Genomic DNA, 21156 nt, shown 5'->3' with positions numbered 1-21156 from the left:
ACTGCGATTTTCTATTGGAGCAGTTGTAAAACCGCTGCGGAATCCGCAGAAAGAAGTGACATGCTGCGGAATGTAAACCGCTGCGTTTCCGTGCAGTTTTTCTGTAGCATGTGTACAGCGATTTTTGTTTCCCATAGGTTTACATTGAACTGTAAACTCATGGGAAACTGCTGCGGATCCGCAGCGTTTTCCGCAGCGTGTGCACATACCTTTAGAATTAGGCTATGTGCACACGGTGCGGATTTGGCTGCGGATCCGCAGCAGTGTTCCATCAGGTTTACAGTACCATGTAAACATATGGAAAACCAAATCCGCTGTGCCCATGGTGCGGAAAATACCACGCGGAAACGCTGCATTGTATTTTTCGCAGCATGTCTATTCTTTGTGCGGATTCCGCAGCGTTTTACACCTGTTCCTCAATAGGAATCCGCAGGTGAAATCCGCACAAAAAAGACTGGCAATCCGCGGTAAATCCGCAGGTAAAACGCAGTGCCTTTTACCAGCGGATTTTTCAAAAACGGTGCTGAAAAATCTCATACGAATCCGCAACGTTGGCACATAGCCTTAGGGTTAGGGTTGGGTTGGAATTAGGGTTGTGGTTAGGGGTGTGTTGGGGTTAGGGTTGTGGTTAGGGGTGTGTTGGGGTTAGGGTTGTGGTTAGGGTTACGGCTACAGTTGGGATAAGGGTTAGGGGTGTGTTGGAGTTAGAATTGAGGGGTTTCCACTGTTTAGGCACATCAGGGGGTCTCCAAACGCAACATGGCGCCACCATTGATTCCAGCCAATCTTGTATTCAAAAGGTCAAATGGTGCTCCCTCACTTCCGAGCCCCGACGTGCGCCCAAACAGTGGTTTACCCCCACATATGGGGTACCAGCATACTCAGGACAAACTGCGCAACAATTATTGGGGTCCAATTTCTCCTGTTACCCTTGAGAAAATAAAAAATTGCTTGCTAAAACATCATTTTTGAGGAAAGAAAAATGATTTTTTATTTTCACGGCTCTGCGTTGTAAACGTCTGTGAAGCCCTTGGGGGTTCAAAGTGCTCACCTCACATCTAGATAAGTTCCTTGGGGGGTCTAGTTTCCAAAATGGGGTCACTTGTGGGGGGTTTCTACTGTTTAGGCACACCAGGGGCTCTGCAAACGCAACGTGACGTCCGCAGACCATTCCATCAAAGTCTGCATTTCAAATGTCACTACTTCCCTTCTGAGCCCTGACGTGTGCCCAAACAGTGGTTTACCCCCACACATGGGGTATCAGCTTACTCAGGAGAAACTGGACAACAACTTTTGGGGTCCAATATCTCCTGTAACCCTTGGGAAAATAAAAAATTCTGGGCTAAAATATTATTTTTGAGGAAAGAAAACGTATTTATTATTTTCACGGCTCTGCGTTATAAACTTCTGTGAAGCACTTGGGGGTTCAAAGTGCTCACCTCACATCTAGATAAGTTCCTTTCGGGGTCTAGTTTCCAAAATGGGGTCACTTGTGGGGGGGTTCTACTGTTTAGCCACATCAGGGGCTCTGCAAACGCAACATGACGCCCGCAGAGCATTCCATCAAAGTCTGCATTTCAAAACGTCACTACTTCACTTCCGAGCCCCAGCATGTGCCTAAACAGTGGTTTACCCCCACATATGGGGTATCAGCGTACTCAGGAGAAACTGGACAACTTTTGGGGTCAAATTTCTCCTGTTACCCTTGGGAAAATAAAAAATTGCGGGCTAAAAAATCATTTTTGAGAAAAGAAATTTTTTTTTTTATTTTCATGGCTCTGCGTTATAAAATTCTGTGAAGCACTTGAGGGTTCAAAGTGCTCACCGCACATCTAGATTAGTTCCTTTGGGGGTCTAGTTTCCAAAATGGGGTCACTTGTGGGGGGTTTCTACTGTTTAGCCACATCAGGGCCTCTGCAAACGCAACATGACGCCCGCAGAGCATTCCATCAAAGCCTGCATTTCAAAACGTCACTACTTCACTTCCGAGCCCCGGCATGTGCCCAAACAGTAGTTTACCCCCACATATGGGGTATCAGCGTACTCAGGAGAAACTGGACAACAACTGTTGGGGTCAAATTTCTCCTGTTACCCTTGGGAAAATAAAAAATTGCGGGCTAAAAAATCATTTTTGAGAAAAGAAATTTTTTTTTTTATTTTCATGGCTCTGCGTTATAAACTTCTGTGACGCACTTGAGGGTTCAAAGTGCTCACCACACATCTAGATTAGTTCCTTTGGGGGTCTAGTTTCCAAAATGGGGTCATTTGTGGGGGATCTCCAATGTTTAGGCACACAGGGGCTCTCCAAACGCGACATGGTGTCCGCTAATGATTGGAGCCAATTTTCCATTTAAAAAGCCAAATGGCGTGCCTTCCCTTCTGAGCCCTGCCGTGCGTCCAAACAGTGGTTTACCCCCACATATGGGGTATCTGCGTACTCAGGACAAACTGGACAACAACATTTGTGGTCCAATTTCTCCTATTACCATTGGCAAAATAGGAAATTCCAAGCTAAAAAATCATTTTTGAGAAAAGAAAAATTATTTTTTATTTTCATGGCTCTGCATTATAAACTTCTGTGAAGCACCTGGGGGTTTAAAGTGCTCAGTATGCATCTAGATAAGTTCCTTGGGGGGTCTAGTTTCCAAAATGGGGTTACTTGTGGGGGAGCTCCAATGCATAGGCACACAGGGGCTCTCCAAACGCAACATGGTGTCCGCTAACAATTGGAGCTAATTTTCCATTCAAAAAGTCAAAAGGCGCGCCTTCCCTTCCGAGCCCTGCCGTGTGCCCAAACAGTGGTTTACCCCCACATATGAGGTATCGGCGTACTCGGGAGAAATTGCTCAACAAATTTTATGATCCATTTTATCCTATTGCCCATGTGAAAATGAAAAAATTGAGGCGAAAAGAAATTTTTTGTGAAAAAAAAAGTACTTTTTCATTTTTACGGATCAATTTGTGAAGCACTTGGGGGTTTAAAGGGCTCACTAGGCATCTAGATAAGTTCCTTGGGGGGTCCAGTTTCCAAAATGGGGTCACTTGTGGGGGAGCTCCAATGTTTAGGCACACAGGGTCTCTCCAAACGCGACATGGTGTCCGCTAACGATGGAGATAATTTTTCATTCAAAAAGTCAAATGGCGCTCCTTCCCTTCCGAGCCTTACCATGTGCCCAAACAGTGGTTTACCCTCACATGTGAGGTATCGGTGTACTCAGGAGAAATTGCCCAACAAATTTTAGGATCCATTTTATCCTGTTGTCCATGTGAAAATGAAAAAATTGAGGCTAAAAGAATTTGTTAGTGAAAAAAAAGTACTTTTTCATTTTTACGGATCAATTTGTGAAGCACCTGGGGGTTTAAAGGGCTCACTATGCATCTAGATAAGTTCCTTGGGGCGTCTAGTTTCCAAAATGGGGTCACTTGTGGGGGAGCTCCAATTTTTAGGCACACGGGTGCTCTCCAAACGTGACATGGTGTCCGCTAAAGAGTGCAGCCAATTTTTCATTCAAAAAGTCAAATGGCGCTCCTTCCCTTCCAAGCCCTGCCGTGCGCCCAAACAGTGGTTTACCCCCACATATGAGGGATCAGCGTACTCAGGACAAATTGGACAACAACTTTCGTTGTTCAGTTTCTCCTTTTACCATTGGGAAAATAAAAAAATTGTTGCTGAAAAATCATTTTTGTGACTAAAAAGTTAAATGTTCATTTTTTCCTTCTATGTTACTTCTGCTGCTGTGAAGCACCTGAAGGGTTAATAAACTTCTTGAATGTGGTTTTGTGCACCTTGAGGGGTGCAGTTTTTAGAATGGTGTCACTTTTGGGTATTTTCAGCCATATAGACCCCTCAAACTGACTTCAAATGTGAGGTGGTCCCTAAAAAAAAATGGTGTTGTAAAAATGAGAAATCGCTGGTCAAATTTTAACCCTTATAACTTCCTAGCAAAAAAAAATTTTGTTTCCAAAATTGTGCTGATGTAAAGTAGACATGTGGGAAATGTTATTTATTAACTATTTTGTGTCACATAACTCTCTGGTTTAACAGAATAAAAATTCAAAATGTAAAAATCGCGAAATTTTCAAAATTTTCGCCAAATTTCCATTTTTATCACAAATAAACACAGAATTTATTGACCTAAATTTACCACTAACACGAAGCCCAATATATCACGAAAAAACAGTCTCAGAACCGCTAGGATCCATTGAAGCGTTCCTGAGTTATTACCTCATAAAGGGACACTGGTCAGAATTGCAAAAAACTGCAAGGTCTTTAAGGTCAAAATAGGCTGGGTCATGAAGGGGTTAAAGGGTATCTGTCACCAGGTTTTTGTTACCTCATCTGAGAAGCAGCCTGATGTTGGCAGAGAGAAGATGAATCCAACGATGTATCACTTAGTTTACTGGGCGCAGCCATTCTCACACAATCAGAGTTTTTAGATTTAGCAATACAGCAGAGCTGTGGAAGCTAACCCCGCCCACACCAGGCTCTGTATATATAGTGTCCATAGACAGTGAGCTGCCTATCACAGGAGGGGGCGTGTCGGACCAGGAGCACACTCTGCTGTGTTCCAGCAATGATGAGCTCCTGCTGCTAAAGCAATCATTGCAACCAAAACCACACAGCTTGATAAGAGAGGCATTGCTGAAATCTGTGTTTTAACCCCTACAGCATGCTGTCTTCAATATAAAATAGCAAACACCTGATGACAGATTACCTTTTAAAAATGCATAGAAAAAGCATAAACCTATCTGAAAGTTTGTACTTCAAGCATCACATATCTTTCTCTTCTCTTTGCGTAATGTATTTGTATATTGCAGTTTATTTGCCTCTCGAAATGGTGTCCCAAGCTGGAGAACAGCAAATATTATAATTGTGCTATAGCTATTACTTTGCTGGGAAAATGAATATAGACACAAAGGCTTCAGAGGAAATCCACTACTCACATTGGGACTTATATCACTGTGGCTAAGGAGATAACCCATCATGTGTATATAATCCACAGCCATGCCTTCTAGAGTTGAGAGATTTCTTGTAGCTGCCTTCCATTTTGTCTAATAGATGGAAACCTGAGTAGATCCTACCTCTGTATTCCCGGATAGGTTATTTGCAGGTGGGTGGAGGCTCAATAACAGGCAGCTTCTTCAATGAAATCTCCATCTTCTTAAGACATATGCATTTTAAGCTGTGCTTATACCAGATCCATTACATTTCTTGCTAAGAAACAGTATCAGGATAGAATTCTCGGTTTGCGAAAACAATACGGCTTTGTTCTATTTGTACTGTTTCTGGATGTACATACACTTCATGAACTAAACTTTTGCAGTCATTGAATTTAGGTTTCTCATTCAGTCCTAAACAGACACATGAAATAATGGATACTCCTAAAGAGTTCACTGAATTCAAAAATGGTCGTACAATAGGGTGCCACAACTTTTTACATGTCAATTCATGAAATTTCTTTCCTTCTAAATATTTCACGATTAACCATTGTTGAAAAATGGAAGTTTAAGAACCACAGCATAACAATCCATAAAAGTCACAGATGCTCTTCTGACTCCATAACTGCTCCGTTCTAATCCTCCTGTGGTATTGACATTGGCACAAAAGCTGTGCAGTGGGAGCTTCATGGCATGGGTTTTTATAGCCTAGCAACTGCAACCAAGCCTCACATCACCTAGCACAATGGCAGCCATCGGATGTAAAGAATGCCCACACTGGACTCCGGTTCTGTGGAGTGACTAATCACACATCTTTATCTAGTAATCTGAAGGATGTCTTCTTTTTTTTTTATTACCAGCAGAACATTATCTGTCTACCTGCATTGTGCCATCTGTAAAGTTTGGTGGTGGAGGGATAATGTGATGAGGTTAGTTCAGGTGAAGGAAAATCTTAATACTTCAGCATAGCAGGTCATGTTAAACATTCTTATGCTTCCATTTTTGTGGGAACAATTATCAGAAGTCTCTTTTTTGTTCAAACATCTTTGTGCCTTACTGGAAAAAGCAAGGCCCATTAATCCATGGTTGGGTGAGTCCTGATCTAAACCATATCGATCACCTTTCTGACTGACTAAAGCAGAAATTACAATCCAAGTCCTCTTGTACAATGTCAATGTCTGACATCACAAATATTCTTCTAGATGAATGGGCCAATATTCCCGAATATACCAAAAAATATTGTAGAAAATCTTTGTAGCTAAAACAGCATCTACTCTCCTGGAAAGGGAGGAACAACTGGATATTAATGCTTACACAGTGTGCACAATTATTAGACAAGTCAGTATTTTGCCCATATCATCGTTTTTATGCTTATTTTCCAACTCCAAACTGTATAAACATGAATGCTCATTTTTTTTTGGCAGATCAGGTGATGTGTGTTTGTGTAGAGCAGAGGTCCCCAACCTTTCTGACCTCGAGAGCCACATCCAGCTGTGAAAAGAGGGTCGTGAGCCACGTTCAGCTCTGAGAGAGGGTCGCGAGCCACAACCAGCTTCTTCCCCACTCACAGTAGTGTTACCGAGAGCCTCCATTACTGGTATGACAACCAAAGTATTTCCACTGAAATCACATCAAGGCAGTATGCCAAGCTCCACGGTTTCCTATCTCACCCCCATTCAGATCTGCTCTTCTGTACAGGGCTACACACAAGTCACCATTTAGAGATCTGATCTTAATAGTTATTTACACCTGGTGCTAATGCACCAAGCTGGCAGGCAGCCGCGAGCCACACATCACAGGCTCGCGAGCCACATGTGGCTCCCGAGCTACAGGTTGGGGACCCCTGGTGTAGAGTGTATGGCCTAAGGATATCATCCCCAAAATAATTAGGCAACTCGTTTTCCTCAGGCAAATAGGCCAAAAAGAGAGATTTAGCTGACTCTGAAAAATCAAAACTTGTTAGGTCTCAAAGAGATGCACACACAAGATATTGGGTGTGATCACAAAACCATCAAAAGACGTGTTGGGGAAAAAAAACAGGTACATCAACTACCAAGGATTTGAGAAGGATCACATTTGAAGCGACCAAGAACCCAGTATCATCCATTGCTGTTTCGGAACTGAAAGCTCCCTGGAGGCCCAGAAGTATAAGGCTATGTGCACACAGTGCGTTTATGATACGTTTTCGTGGCGGTTTTTCTGCTCCGCAATGGGCCAAAAACGGTATGGAATCCTTATACCAGCTAATGGGTGCGTAAAAGAACAAATGGCATGCGCATGGTCCATGTGCAGTGCAATGTTTTTTAAATGTTTTGCAATCATTGACTTGCATTGATGATTCTCACCCGTAACATGCAACATTCTGCAATTTTTTTCATCTCCCCAATTCCAGGTGTGCACTACCTAATTGAATAACATTGTTACGAGTGCAAAGCGATTCTTGCTTCTCACGTTGCGCTTAACGATTTTATACGCAGATGTGAGCGGACCCTAAGCCTGAGACTATTTATTAAGAACATATTAATATTATACAATCCATCCTCTCTTTATTGTAAAGGAATTTGTAAAGATATTCCAGCCACATGGACTTATGTAATTAAACTTCAAATTAGATTCCTTTTCACTTATATTATGGCTGATATATTTTGGCTTCCGTGCACTTCAGGGCATTTACCAAAGTACACTATAAAAATGCTGTCACCAATAATATACACCACGTCTCGTTCCACAGATTTATAAATGAAGGTTATCCTTGTTTCAGCATTATAAAGTAATTCTCAGTTTTCATTATTTTGTGACTCATTTGGGCAAAATGGACTTGGCATTTGATTAAACCCGTGTCTGCTTTCCACCTAAGAACCATTTAAATACTTTGTTCTAGAATGAATTGCTTTTATTGCTGCTCTGCTAAGTGGGATTATAATCATCAAGTGACCTCGAAATGAATCTGCAAACTTTATCCTCATGAGTCTTCACTCGCCGAGGGTAAAATACTGGGGGATCAAGAGGCATTACAGCAGATTTACACTACAGCTGTGCGCACAGATAGGTTGTATGGCTTCAATCTCCTAATGATATTATTAGCACTTGAAATTAGTGTATCCAAGTAGATTTAATGGTTGACGAGTGAGTAATACTCGAGGGCTGCAGCACTTCTGAAGAAATAAGGGTTAACATAACCACTCTATAATAAACCATTTCTTACCTTTGCTTCTTCCTTTACAGAAGTCAACTGAATGATCAGAAGAGACACAATCAAGAATTAGTCTCTAAGCTAGAAACCTCCCATGAGAAAAATATTGAGGTTAGTAGACACTGTGAGCTTACAGGGAACTTGTCAGCCCGAATGACATGACGAAACCCAGGAGCATTACACTATACTGTATGTTACAGTGCGAACCATGTGCCTAAGTAATGTGCAAGCATGAATAGAATGTAGAAATATATAATCCACTTCTGGCGCTCCTTTTAGTGATATAGTTGGTGCTGCACCCAGAACTAGTCATGGTGTCCTCTCTGCTAGCCCTCCCACTCAGCTTTGATAGATGTGCCATCAAACACGTGAAACTTTGCCACATAGGTTGTCAATCAAAGCTTAGTGGTCCTGCAAACATTTAGGAAGCCATTACTAGTCCCTAATTTACTAGAAGCAGTGCCTCCGTCAATATGGCCATGTGAGGGCTTGTCTTTTGCGGGACAAGTTGCACTTTTCAGCGACATCATTGGTTTTAGCATGTCGTGTACTAGAAAATGGGGAAAAAAATTCCAAGTGCGGTGAAATTGCAAAAAAAGTGCAATCCCACACTTTTTTTTTTTGTTTGGCTTTTTTGCTAGGTTCACTAAATGCTAAAACTGACTTGCCATTATGATTCTCCAGGTCATTACGTGGTTATAGACATCAAACATGTCTAGGTTACATTTTAAGTGGTAAAAAAAAATTCCAAACTTTGCTACAAAAAAAAAATAATTGTGCAATATTTTGTTACCCGTAGCGTCTCCATTTTTCGTGATCTGGGGTCAGGTGAGGGCTTATTTTTTGCGTGCCGAGCTGGCGTTTTTATTGATACCACTTTTGTGCAGATACGTTCTTTTGATCTCCCGTTATTACATTTTAACCCCTTCCCGACCTTTGACGCACCGTATATGTCATGAAAACCTGTGCCATTCCGACCTGTGACACAGCATATGCGTCATGGCCGGATTGGGCTCCTGCAGGCTGGGTGAAAGGGTTAACTGTAATTTCACCCGGCCTGCAGGGACAGGAGGAGTTGTGCTTTAGCCCAGGGGGGGTGGCTTCACCCCCCGTGGCTACGATCGCTCTGATTGGCAGTTTCACTTTCAACAGCCAATCAGAGCGATTTCTAATATTTCACCTAAAAGACTGGTGAAATATTACAATCCAGCCATGGCCGATGCTGCAATATCATCAGCCATGGCTGGAAACACTGATGTGCCCCAACCCCACCGATCGCCCCCCCAGCCCCCCAATCTGTGGTCCGCTCCCCTCCGTCCTGTGCTCCGCTCCCCCGTCCTCCTGTCCGCTCCCCCCGTGCTCCAATCCCACCCCCCGTGCTCAATCCAACCCCCCCGCACTCCGATCCACCCCCCCGCACTGCGATCCACCCCCCCGTGCTCCTTCCTCCCCCCCCCCCCCCCCCCACGCCATCATACTTACCGAGCCTCCCGGGGTCCGTCCGTGATCTTTCCTGGGCGCTGCCATCTTCCAAAATGGCGGGCGCATGCGCAGTGCGCCCGCCGAATCTGCTGGCCGGCAGATTCGTTCCAATGTGAATTTTGATCACTGTGATAAAACCTCACAGTGATCAAAATTAAAAAAAAAAACAGTAAATGACCCCCCCCCCCCTTTGTCACCCCCATAGGTAGGGACAATAATAAAATAAAGAATTTTTTTTTTCCACTAAGGTTGGAGTTAGAACTAGGGTTAGGGTTTCGGTATGTGCACACGTATTCTGGTCCTCTGCGGATTTTGATAAATCCGCAGTGCTAAACCGCTGTGGATTTACCGCGGTTTTTCTGCACATTTCACTGCGGTTTTACAACTGCGATTTTCTATTGGAGCAGTTGTAAAACCGCTGCGGAATCCGCAGAAAGAAGTGACATGCTTCGGAATGTAAACCGCTGCGTTTCCGTGCAGTTTTTCTGCAGCATGTGTACAGCGATTTTTGTTTCCCATAGGTTTACATTGAACTGTAAACTCATGGGAAACTGCTGCGGATCCGCAGCGTTTTCCGCAGCGTGTGCACATACCTTTAGAATTAGGCTATGTGCACACGGTGCGGATTTGGCTGCGGATTCGCTGCAGTGTTCCATCAGGTTTACAGTACCATGTAAACATATGGAAAACCAAATCCGCTGTGCCCATGGTGCGGAAAATACCGTGCGGAAACGCTGCGTTGTATTTTTCGCAGCATGTCAATTCTTTGTGCGGATTCCGCAGCGTTTTACACCTGTTCCTCAATAGGAATCCGCAGGTGAAATCCGCACAAAAAACACTGGCTATCCGCGGTAAATCCGCAGGTAAAACGCAGTGCCTTTTACCCGCGGATTTTTCAAAAATGGTGCGGAAAAATCTCACACGAATCCGCAACGTGGGCACATAGCCTAAAGGGTTGGAATTAGGGTTGTGGTTAGGGGTGTGTTGGGGTTAGGGTTGTAATTAGGGTTATGGCTACAGTTGGGATTAGGGTTAGGAGTGTGTTGGGGTTAGTGTTGGAGGTAGAATTGAGGGGTTTCCACTGTTTAGGCACATCAGGGGTCTCCAAACGCAACATGGCGCCACCATTGATTCCAGCCAATCTTGTATTCAAAAAGTCAAATGGTGCTCCCTCACTTCCGAGCCCCGACGTGTGCCCAAACAGTGGTTTACCCCCACATATGGGGTATCAGTGTACTCAGGACAAACTGCGCAACAATTATTGGGGTCCAATTTCTCCTGTTACCCTTGAGAAAATAAAAAATTGCTTGCTAAAACATCATTTTTGAGGAAAGAAAATGATTTTTTTATTTTCACGGCTCTGCGTTGTAAACGTCTGTGAAGCACTTGGGGGTTCAAAGTGCTCACCACATATCTAGATAAGTTCCTTGGGGGGTCTAGTTTACAAAATGGGGTCACTTGTGGGGGGTTTCTACTGTTTAGGCACACCAGGGGCTCTGCAAACGCAACGTGACGTCCGCAGACCATTCCATCAAAATCTGCATTTCAAAAGTCACTACTTCCCTTCTGAGCCCCGACGTGTGCCCAAACAGTGGTTTACCCCCACACATGGGGTATCAGCGTACTCAGGAGAAACTGGACAACAACTTTTGGGGTCCAATTTCTCCTGTAACCCTTGGGAAAATAAAAAATTCTGGGCTAAAAAATTATTTTTGAGGAAAGAAAACGTATTTATTATTTTCATGGCTCTGCGTTATAAACTTCTGTGAAGCACTTGGGGGTTGAAAGTGCTCACCACATATCTAGATAAGTTCCTTTCGGGGTCTAGTTTCCAAAATGGGGTCACTTGTGGGGGGTTTCTACTGTTTAGCCACATCAGGGGCTCTGCAAACGCAACGTGACGCCCGTAGAGCATTCCATCAAAGTCTGCATTTCAAAACGTTACTACTTTACTTCCGAGCCCCGGCATGTGCCCAAACAGTAGTTTACCCCCACATATGGGGTATCACCGTACTCAGGAGAAACTGGACAACAAATATTGGGGTCAAATTTCTCCTGTTACCCTTGGGAAAATTAAAAAATTCCTGGCTAAAAAATTATTTTTGAGGAAAGAAAACGTATTTATTATTTTCATGGCTCTGCGTTATAAACGTCTGTGAAGCACTTGGGGGTTGAAAGTGCTCATCACATATCTAGATAAGTTCCTTTCGGGGTCTAGTTTCCAAAATGGGGTCACTTGTGGGGGGTTTCTTCTGTTTAGCCACATCAGGGGCTCTGCAAACGCAACGTGATGCCCGCAGACCATTCTATCAAAGTCTGCATTTCAAAACGTCACTACTTCACTTCTGAGCCCCGGCATGTGCCCAAACAGTGGATTACCCCCACATATGGGGTATCAGCGTACTCAGGAGAAACTGGACAACTTTTGGGGTCAAATTTCTCCTGTTACCCTTAATAAAAAATTGCGGGCTAAAAAATCATTTTGAGAAACTTTTGCGTTATAAACTTCTGTGAAGGACTTGAGGGTTCAAAGTGTTCACTACACTAGATTAGTTCCTTTCGGGGTCTAGTTTCCAAAATGGGGTCATTTGTGGAGGATCTCCAATGTTTATGCACACAGGGGCTCTCCAAACGCGACATGGTGTCCGCTAATGATTGGAGCTAATTTTCCATTTAAAAAGCCAAATGGCGTGCCTTCCCTTCCGAGCCCTGCCGTGCGCCCAAACAGTGGTTTACCCCCACATATTGGGTATCTGCGTACTCAGAACAAACTGGACAACAACATTTGGGGTCCAATTTCTCCTATTACCCTTGGCAAAATAGGAAATTCCAGGCTAAAAAATCATTTTTGAGGAAAGAAAAATTATTTTTTATTTTCATGGCTCTGCGTTATAAACTTCTGTGAAGCACCTGGGGGTTTAAAGTGCTCAGTATGCATCTAGATAAGTTCCTTGGGGGGTCTAGTTTCCAAAATGGGGTCACGTGGGGGAGCTCCAATGCTTAGGCACACAGGGGCTCTCCAAACGCGACATGGTGTCCGCTAACGATTGGAGCTAATTTTCCATTCAAAAAGTCAAAAGGCGCGCCTTCCCTTCCGAGCCCTGCCGTGTGCCCAAACAGTGGTTTACCCCCACATGTGAGGTATCGACCTACTCAGGAGAAATTGCCCAACAAATTTTAGGATCCATTTTATCCTGTTGCCCATGTGAAATTGAAAAAATTGAGGCTAAAAGAATTTTTTTGTGAAACAAAAAAAAGTACTTTTTCATTTTTACGGATCAATTTGTGAAGCACCTGGAGGTTAAAAGTGCTCACTATGCATCTAGATAAGTTCCTTGGGGCGTCTAGTTTCCAAAATGGGGTCACTTGTGGGGGAGCTCCAATTTTTAGGCACACGGGGGCTCTCCAAACGCGACATGGTGTCCGCTAAAGAGTGCAGCCAATTTTTCATTCAAAAAGTCAAATGGCGCTCCTTCTCTTCCAAGCCCTGCCGTGCGCCCAAACAGTGGTTTACCCCCACATATGAGGGATCAGCCTACTCAGGACAAATTGGACAACAACTTTCGTGGTTCAGTTTCTCCTTTTACCATTGGGAAAATAAAAAAATTGTTGCTAAAAGATCATTTTTGTGACTAAAAAGTTAAATGTTCATTTTTTCCTTCCATGTTGCTTCTGCTGTTGTGAAGCACCTGAAGGGTTAATAAACTTCTTGAATGTGGTTTTGTGCACCTTGAGGGGTGCAGTTTTTAGAATGGTGTCACTTTTGGGTATTTTCAGCCATATAGACCCCTCAAACTGACTTCAAAAAAATGGTTTTGTAAATTTCGTTGTAAAAATGAGAAATCGCTGGTCAAATTTTAACCCTTATAACTTCCTAGCAAAAAAAAATTTTGTTTCCAAAATTGTGCTGATGTAAAGTACACATGTGGTAAATGTTATTTATTAACTATTTTGTGTCACATAACTCTCTGGTTTAACAGAATAAAAATTCAAAATGTGAAAATTGCGAAATTTTCAAAATTTTGGCAAAATTTCCGTTTTTATCACAAGTAAACACAGAGTTTATTGACCTAAATTTACCACTAACATGAAGCCCAATATGTCACGAAAAAACAATCTCAGAACCGCTAGGATCCATTCAAGCGTTCCTGAGTTATTACCTCATAAAAGGACACTGGTCAGAATTGCAAAAAACGGCCAGGTCTTTAAGGTCAAAATAGGCTGGGTCATGAAGGGGTTAATGCAATATTGCGGCGACAAAAAAACGTAATTCTGGCGGTTAAAATTTTTTTCTCGCTACGCCATTTAGCGATCAGGTTAATGCTTTTTTTTATTGAAAGATCGGGCGATTCTGAACACGGCAATACCAAATATGTGTAGGTTTGTGGTTTTTTTTATTGTTTTCTTTTGAATGGGGTGAAAGGGGGGTGATTTAAACTTTTATGTTTTTTTTTATTTTTTCCATATTTTTTAAAACTTTTTTTTTATATTTTGCCATGCTCCAATAGCCTCCATGGGAGGCTAGAAGCTGGCACAACTGGATCGGCTGTGTAGCTGATATGCAGGCTTGCTATGAGCGCCGACCACAGGGTGGCGCTCACAGCAGGTCGGCATCAGTAACCATAGAGATCTCAAGGACCTCTATGGTTACCATCCTGACGCATCGCCAATCCCCGATACTGCGACGGGGTCAGCGATGCGATCATTTACGGACGCGCGGCCGGAAGCGCCGATTAAATGCTGCTGTCAGCGTTTGACAGCGGCATTTAACTGGTTAATAGCGGCGGGTGAATCGCGATTTCACCTGCCGCTATTGCAGGCACATGCCAGCTGTTCATAACATCTGACATGTCCCGGCTTTGAGGTGGGCTCAGCGCGGGAGCCTACATCAAAGCAGGGGACCCGACCTCCGCCGTAATAGTACGGCGGAGGTCGAGAAGGGGTTAATAATGATATTAGCTAATACCTCCAATTAGATATGCAGTATAGTTTTTCTGATTCGCCATGTGTATATATTTTTCTCCTTCCTTTTGTGCTGGCATTGCAGGACCTTAGGTATCCATGGTAACAACCACTGATATCGTGACAGCTAGCTGCTAGTGGTCATCACCATGGATACCTAAGTTCCTGCAATGCCTGCACATGAGGAAAGAGACAGTGAATCAGAAAGACGATACTACTATTTCTAACTAAAGGTATTTACTAATACTGTTATTATGACACCTACTACAAATTCATTCTTGGAGATGGGAATACCCCTTTAAAGGTACTCTCAAAAAAATAATTAGATATAAATTGATACATACATTAATTATGTATTTGTGTCCCTGTTGTCTTAATGGCAATTATAAGGTTTTTCAAAATGGCTGACATCCTAAAACCATAACAGGAGCAGGGCGGGTTGTGTGAGTAGAGTAAATAACTCATTACAAAATTAAAAGTATTTATCAATTTATAATAATGTTGATTTTTTTTGTGGGGGAGGGGGAGGTAATTCTTTTTTTTAAAGTAAAGTTTTTGAATTGGACATTACCTGTGAGACTGAAGAATCCCATCTCTAAGCATGCTGTGCCTACAAATTGTCTCTACAGAAAAGAGGTTATTCAGTCCACCGCCACCAGTCATGTTTCAAGTTTTTCCAACACATTAGAGAATAAATCTTTTCCCTATGGAGCTCTTCTGTGATGTAGCTTTGTTGAATAAAGTTGGAGCAGTGGAGACTTTAAGAGCAGAAATAATGTCTGCTGAGATCAGGGTCTGGTACACATAGAACAAATCCTTGGAAAGTCAGTCATTAATATCTTACATTTTCTTGTATGCGTGACTTCTACAGCAAAGCTCAGGAAACGTTCCCACGTCGCGAACAGTGAGGAGGACGTGCCATGTTTGTGTTGTCAGCCAACGATGACAAGTTATGGATGGAAATGAAAATCCCTACCAGCTGATTTTAGTTCAGTTTTTTTTCACACAATATCTAACAAAATGTGATGTTTTCATTTTTCAAGTGTTCTCATTTTCATAGACATTCTAATAAAACCGATAAACAACTTGTGAATGTGTCACTGATGAAAGTGCGTGTTAGGAATTTACAGAAGAATTAGAACCATTCCCTTGGAGCATCACTTGCTTGAAACAAATGTATTTATGCACATGTTTTGAAAGGTGCCAACAGTTTTGTCCTGGCCATTTTTAGTTTGAAATTATATCCAATTTGCCTCCTTTTTCTCTATTACAATGTACGCAAGGAAAAGAATTGTGTATAACAGAACGTGCAATTTCAATAATTTTCTGGGAGAAATACTTCATTTTCTGGAACAATTTCAAGGGTGCCAACACTTTTGGCCATGACTGTCTATCGATCTAGATAGCAATGTCTGACAGTGTTGGCACCCTTGAAATATATGTATATATACACACACATTGGCACTATTAGTTTACCAAGCTTATTGCCTAGATGGTTCTATACCTTATAGTAGTTGTCACATTTCAGATAATACGTGCGAGGAAGAGAACAGCTGACCGCACTATCGCTGCTCAGACCAAGAAAGCATGAAACCCACAGACTACAGCCGGCCGGCAGACCTTAGGTGCTGTAGCCAGAAATACGACCATCGATGATGCAGCAATAAAGAAGAAACTGTGGTAGCACTCACCGGTCTTCTAAAACAGCCGTGAAGTTTGGCTAATAAAGTACCTGTTTTAGAAGACCGGTGAGTGCTGCCACAGTTTCTTCTTTATTGCTACATTTCAGATAATGTTTGGCTCCCACTACAGTTTGTTAAAACCTAACCAACCACGCTGTCCTGCCCCCTGAGTCCGCTGCTTCTGGTGTCTGGCATTGGCTTTTGTATTGATATCACAGTAGTGAATCAATACGTTCTGCGACTCTGAAGGGAGCATTCTGTCCACACTGGCCGAGCCGATGAGCTGCCACACTGTCAACAGTGACATCCGTGCCGTAACCAATGCCAGAAACTGGAAGCAGCGGCAGAGACTCGCCAGTGAAACAGGGAAAGGTGAGAACAGTGTGATTTGTTAATTATTTTTACAAATTGCCGTTAGAGGTGAAACTTATCTGAAAGGGAACAACCCCTTCAAGTACATAGCCGTTGGGTGCTGCAGTTTTTTATCCTCAACCCCCATTGTGTGGCAAAGTTGAACAAACCAGCATTTGCTCGTATTGCTGTGAACTTTACAGCACGCTGACTCCTCAATGTCGCAGTTTTTGTTACATAGATGTGTAATTGTAGCCATTCTAGTCATTTAACATGGCTCCACTTTACTGTCAGTGTAGATAGATATATTTCTTTCTTGATATAGTCTCCATTCCTGACTTTCTATATTTTCCACAGTTCTTATCTGTACATTACATAATTTCCATACATTAAGGAAGACATATTTTGAGTTGGGTACATTTCTTCAACTATAAAACTTTTTTCTTCAGAATGAAAAACCTCCAATACTTTCAACTAACTCCTCTTTTTGTTAATTAGTTTGAAAGTGTGGTAGCGGATTTACAGGAGAAAAGCATGAGGCTTCAGAAACGCCTGGACCAAGCAGAGGAACGAGCAGTAGAGGCTTCCAAACAGGTATCCCCAAATGAGAAGAAATCTTGTAATGTACCGTATGTCTTCAGATGAGCATTTCTTCCACCTAGTATCAAGCTCCTAATGAAGGCCAATGTAATCAATGCGTGCTCTGTGTTGTGAGCTGAAGTAGCAAATTCCGCTTCTAACAAAGCTCTGCCCCGAAACTTTCACATGTCAAAGCCCTATACTGCACGTTGGTAAAGCTGTTGCCTGAACCTTTCCTCCGAGTTGTGATGAGTCACCCAGACGTCTGCAAATAGAGATTTTTGCTCAGAATTACACTTAAAATCAAACCTGACATAAATATTAATATGGTACCATAAAACTAACAGCTCAGCGTCTTTTCCCTACCGATCATGTAAAAGTAAAGTGTCAGAATCTAAAATGTAAGTGTACATTTTGGTCCAGTTATTTGAATGTACGTTTGGTCTTCTGACATATGTTAAATTGAAGAACCAGATACATTCAGGTGTGATCAAGTGAGACGATTTGTCATAGTCAGCATGGTTCACTGTGACAGTGTTATTTTTCCTTAAGTCTCACTGAAATTGAATGAATTAGGAGCCGATGTGTTCAGTTAGTGTAAAGAGAAGAGAAGTCTTCATTAACGCTCTTTAGTTTTGACACATTGGCGGTCACGAAACCAATGCACAGTAATAATAGTGGCCAAGGCAACCAGCCATATATTTTCCTCAATATTCTAATCTTCCTTGCGAATTGTTGCATTTTAGTACTGGATGGTTTAGTCATAATTGTTATGGGGCAACTTCTTGGTCACCCTCTGGTCCTGGTCACTGTGTCACATTGGGAAAAAGCTCTACATTGTAGTCAGTAAGTGTGAAGTCCAGCATCTTTGTAGTATCTCTCTGCATCTGGTACGACCTGGGATTACCTTTTGGATACTATGATTTTTTTCTAATTATGGCATATCCGATAAGATCTGAAAACATATTGGGTGTTTATGTGGTGCTGCTCCAAACAAGATAAAAAAAAAATATGTATATATATATCTATATATATTGCAAACAATAAAATATAAAAAAAGATTTCTTAGCTGTTTTAGTGTTCAAAATATGGGTATTCATGAACACAGGGGCTTCAGAGTCACATCCTTCCTTAATTAACAATTGCTGATATTTTTTCCATTATCAAAGAAGTGCCGGTGTTATTAGGCCACCCCTTATGTGGCAGTCGCTACACTGGGCAGAGAAATATGAGCATGCTTCTCAGTATTAGTATCATTATCCCATTGTTTAATGCTCACACATGCCTTGCCTCTTTTTGGCTCGTAATTGGGCTTTACATATGGAAGTAGAGGCATAGGCAATAGTCCAGCAATAAAAATAAGGTGTTTTTTTCTGTACCAGTCATGAGAAATATTCTCACATATTCACATGCAAATCAGACTAGAGTTGCACTGGGGTGTGTCATTAAACTGGAAAGCTAAGCACTCTGACACGCCCCCAGGGCACTTCCAGGTTGGTGTGCTTACGGCTTTTATGCTAGATTTCTCATGACTTGAATCTCTACAAGAATGGTATAATTAGGTGACAATGTTTGTACAGCCTTACCATAAAAAGGTGAGGACAGGTTCCCTTTAAGAAGCTCAAGACTTCAAAACCATGTTTTTCACCAGTAGTCTCTCAATAATAAATACAGAAGTGATGGTCTTCCTTCACGTGTCTATTCTGGGCCACTACAGGATCTAATGCTGCACTCTGGGGAAATCCTGTTTTATTGCAGAATTGTGCTGCTTGTGCTTTATTTGTAGATCCAGAACTTTGTAGTCTTGTCCAATTATCCAGAAACATTCTTACATGATTACAAAAATCTCCTGGCAAGAATTGGCGCTCTATTACTGTATGTGAAATTATTATTCTGTCACTCAGACAAATTTTAATTCTTTTAACCCTTTGCATATATTTTTGCAGCTCAGCCGTGTTGTTTCCCAGCGGAGAAAAACAACTCATGAACTGGACCTTGAGAAAATCTAAAAATAAAAGTACAACTGTTATAATTGGGATTATATAACCTGCAGTAAAACATGGAAGGACATAAAGAATTAATGACTTCTTGTCAACGCTGCGGAGAACAGCAATATAAAGCTTTCAGTTGTGGACAATCTATGATGGTTTTATAATGAGAAAATAAACAACATTTGCACAAATATATATATTTTTTGTACCTAAAATTGTATATGTTTAGCAATGTCAGTTTGTAAATGAAACTATTTATACGAAACTAACTTACTGTTATTAATCGCTTGTAATATTAATCGCTTGTAATATTACTCATGAATTGCTGTATTTCTGCAGTGGTGAGCGCCAATCCTCTTTTGTTCCACCCATTTGCTTATCAAAATGTTTGCAGACAATTTTACGGTTTGATGGGGGTTTTGAAGGATTGCAGAAGAGTAATAAATGTGCTAAAATAAAGGAAAAACGTGTTCCAAACCCTCACAACTCTGGTTGTCCCCACTGGTCAAACTGAGATGACATCCAGTACATCATCCACTCGACCGCTGCTGCCAATCACTAGCCACAGTGTTTACATGCCGTACAGGAAAGGCGGTGCAATTTAATGGATAAGTAAGGCTAGGTTCACATTGTGTTAATGGGTTAACGCTAACGGACTGCGTTGCACGACGAAAATGTCGCAATTAACGCCGTGCAATGGGTCCGTTAGCGCACCCATTGACAGCAATGTGATTTGTGCCTGTAGCGCATCGCTAGCGCATGCCATTTTCGGCACGCGCTAGCGATGTGCTGTTCTTTTGTGACGGACCTCGGACGCTGCTTGCGTCAGGTCCGTCACTCGCTAGCGCAGATCGGGGATTTTCACTAGCGGGAACGGCGAACGCAGACCCAAAATAAACATTGCGTTAGCGCAATCTGCTAGCGCTATGCGCTTAACGGATTGCCCTAACGCAATGTGAACCTAGCCTAACGCTCCTTTCTTCATTTTAGAACATTCCCTACTCTTTTAACTTTTTTTTAATCCCACTAAACCCCTTAAATGACTAGTTTGCATTTGTCAATACAAGCCTATTGACAGGATCATCCTATAACGGTGGAGTATATATTGCTCAACTAACACAACCACACAGTACCCAATACAGTTATTGCAAGGTGCCAATCTGCCTCAATATATTAGTAATGCTGTAGATAAGCCCCCGATGTAACCTGAAAGAGGAGAAAAAGAGGTTAGATTATACTCACCCAGGGGCGGTCCCGCTGCGATTCCGGTCAAATGGGTGTCTCAGGTCCGCTCCGGCGCCTCCTGACCTTTCCGGCGCCTGCGCACTGCAGTACTTTACTCTGCCCTCAACAGGGCAGACAAAGTACGCCTGCACTGGAGCCGCGGCGTGAAGATCCGAAGAGGACGTCATGGAATGAAGACGGGAAGCACTGTTCCGGACCTGAGACACCCATCGGAGCAGGACCGCCCCTGGGTGAGTATAATCTAACCTCTTCTTCTCCTCTTTCAGGTAACATCGGCGGCTTATCTACAGCATTACAGAATGCTGTAGATAAGCCCCTGATGACGGTGAGCTTACCTCACCATCGATTTTGGGGGTGACCGATTCCCTTTAAGGTTGAAGGTAGACTTACTGTAAGTCCATCGAGTTCAACCTATAACCTAACATGTTGACCAATTGGAAGGAGGAAAACATGCCTTCTCGACTCCATACAGCAATTAGGCCAGTTCCCTGGATCGACGCCACATCACAGACTCTAGTGCACATAACCTGTAATATATTTATCAAGAAAGGCATCAAGAACCCTCTTGAATTTTATTAGTGAATTAACTATTACAGCATCATGTGGCAGAGAGTTTGTTTCACTGCTCTTACAGTAAAGAATCTGCGTCTGTGATTATAATTAAACCTTCTTTCCTCTAGACGTAAAGGATGCCCTCTTGTCCCTGTCGCAAGTGCAAACGATCAATAGAAAG

The 21156-nt window shown here is 42.4% G+C and overlaps 1 protein-coding gene across 4 annotated transcripts in view; it reads left to right on the top strand.

Annotated features, from left to right (window-relative positions):
- Nucleotides 1–19655, top strand: part of SCLT1 (sodium channel and clathrin linker 1) — a 272388-nt gene extending 252733 nt beyond the window's left edge. For all 4 annotated transcript variants that reach the window (XM_069743945.1, XM_069743944.1, XM_069743943.1 and 1 more), the window contains 3 exons: nucleotides 8164–8242; nucleotides 17107–17202; nucleotides 19134–19655. In XM_069743945.1, the coding sequence (XP_069600046.1) occupies nucleotides 8164–8242; nucleotides 17107–17202; nucleotides 19134–19196 (238 nt within the window). In that variant the 3' untranslated portion in view covers nucleotides 19197–19655. The remainder of the gene's footprint in view (nucleotides 1–8163; nucleotides 8243–17106; nucleotides 17203–19133) is intronic.
- The last annotated feature ends 1501 nt before the right edge of the window (nucleotides 19656–21156 follow it).

The sequence above is a fragment of the Ranitomeya imitator genome, chromosome 1, assembly GCF_032444005.1.
Source record: "Ranitomeya imitator isolate aRanImi1 chromosome 1, aRanImi1.pri, whole genome shotgun sequence".
Classification (NCBI taxonomy): domain Eukaryota; kingdom Metazoa; phylum Chordata; class Amphibia; order Anura; family Dendrobatidae; genus Ranitomeya; species Ranitomeya imitator.
Note: the sequence above shows the minus strand (reverse complement) of the source record. Positions and strands in the feature narration are given on the sequence as shown.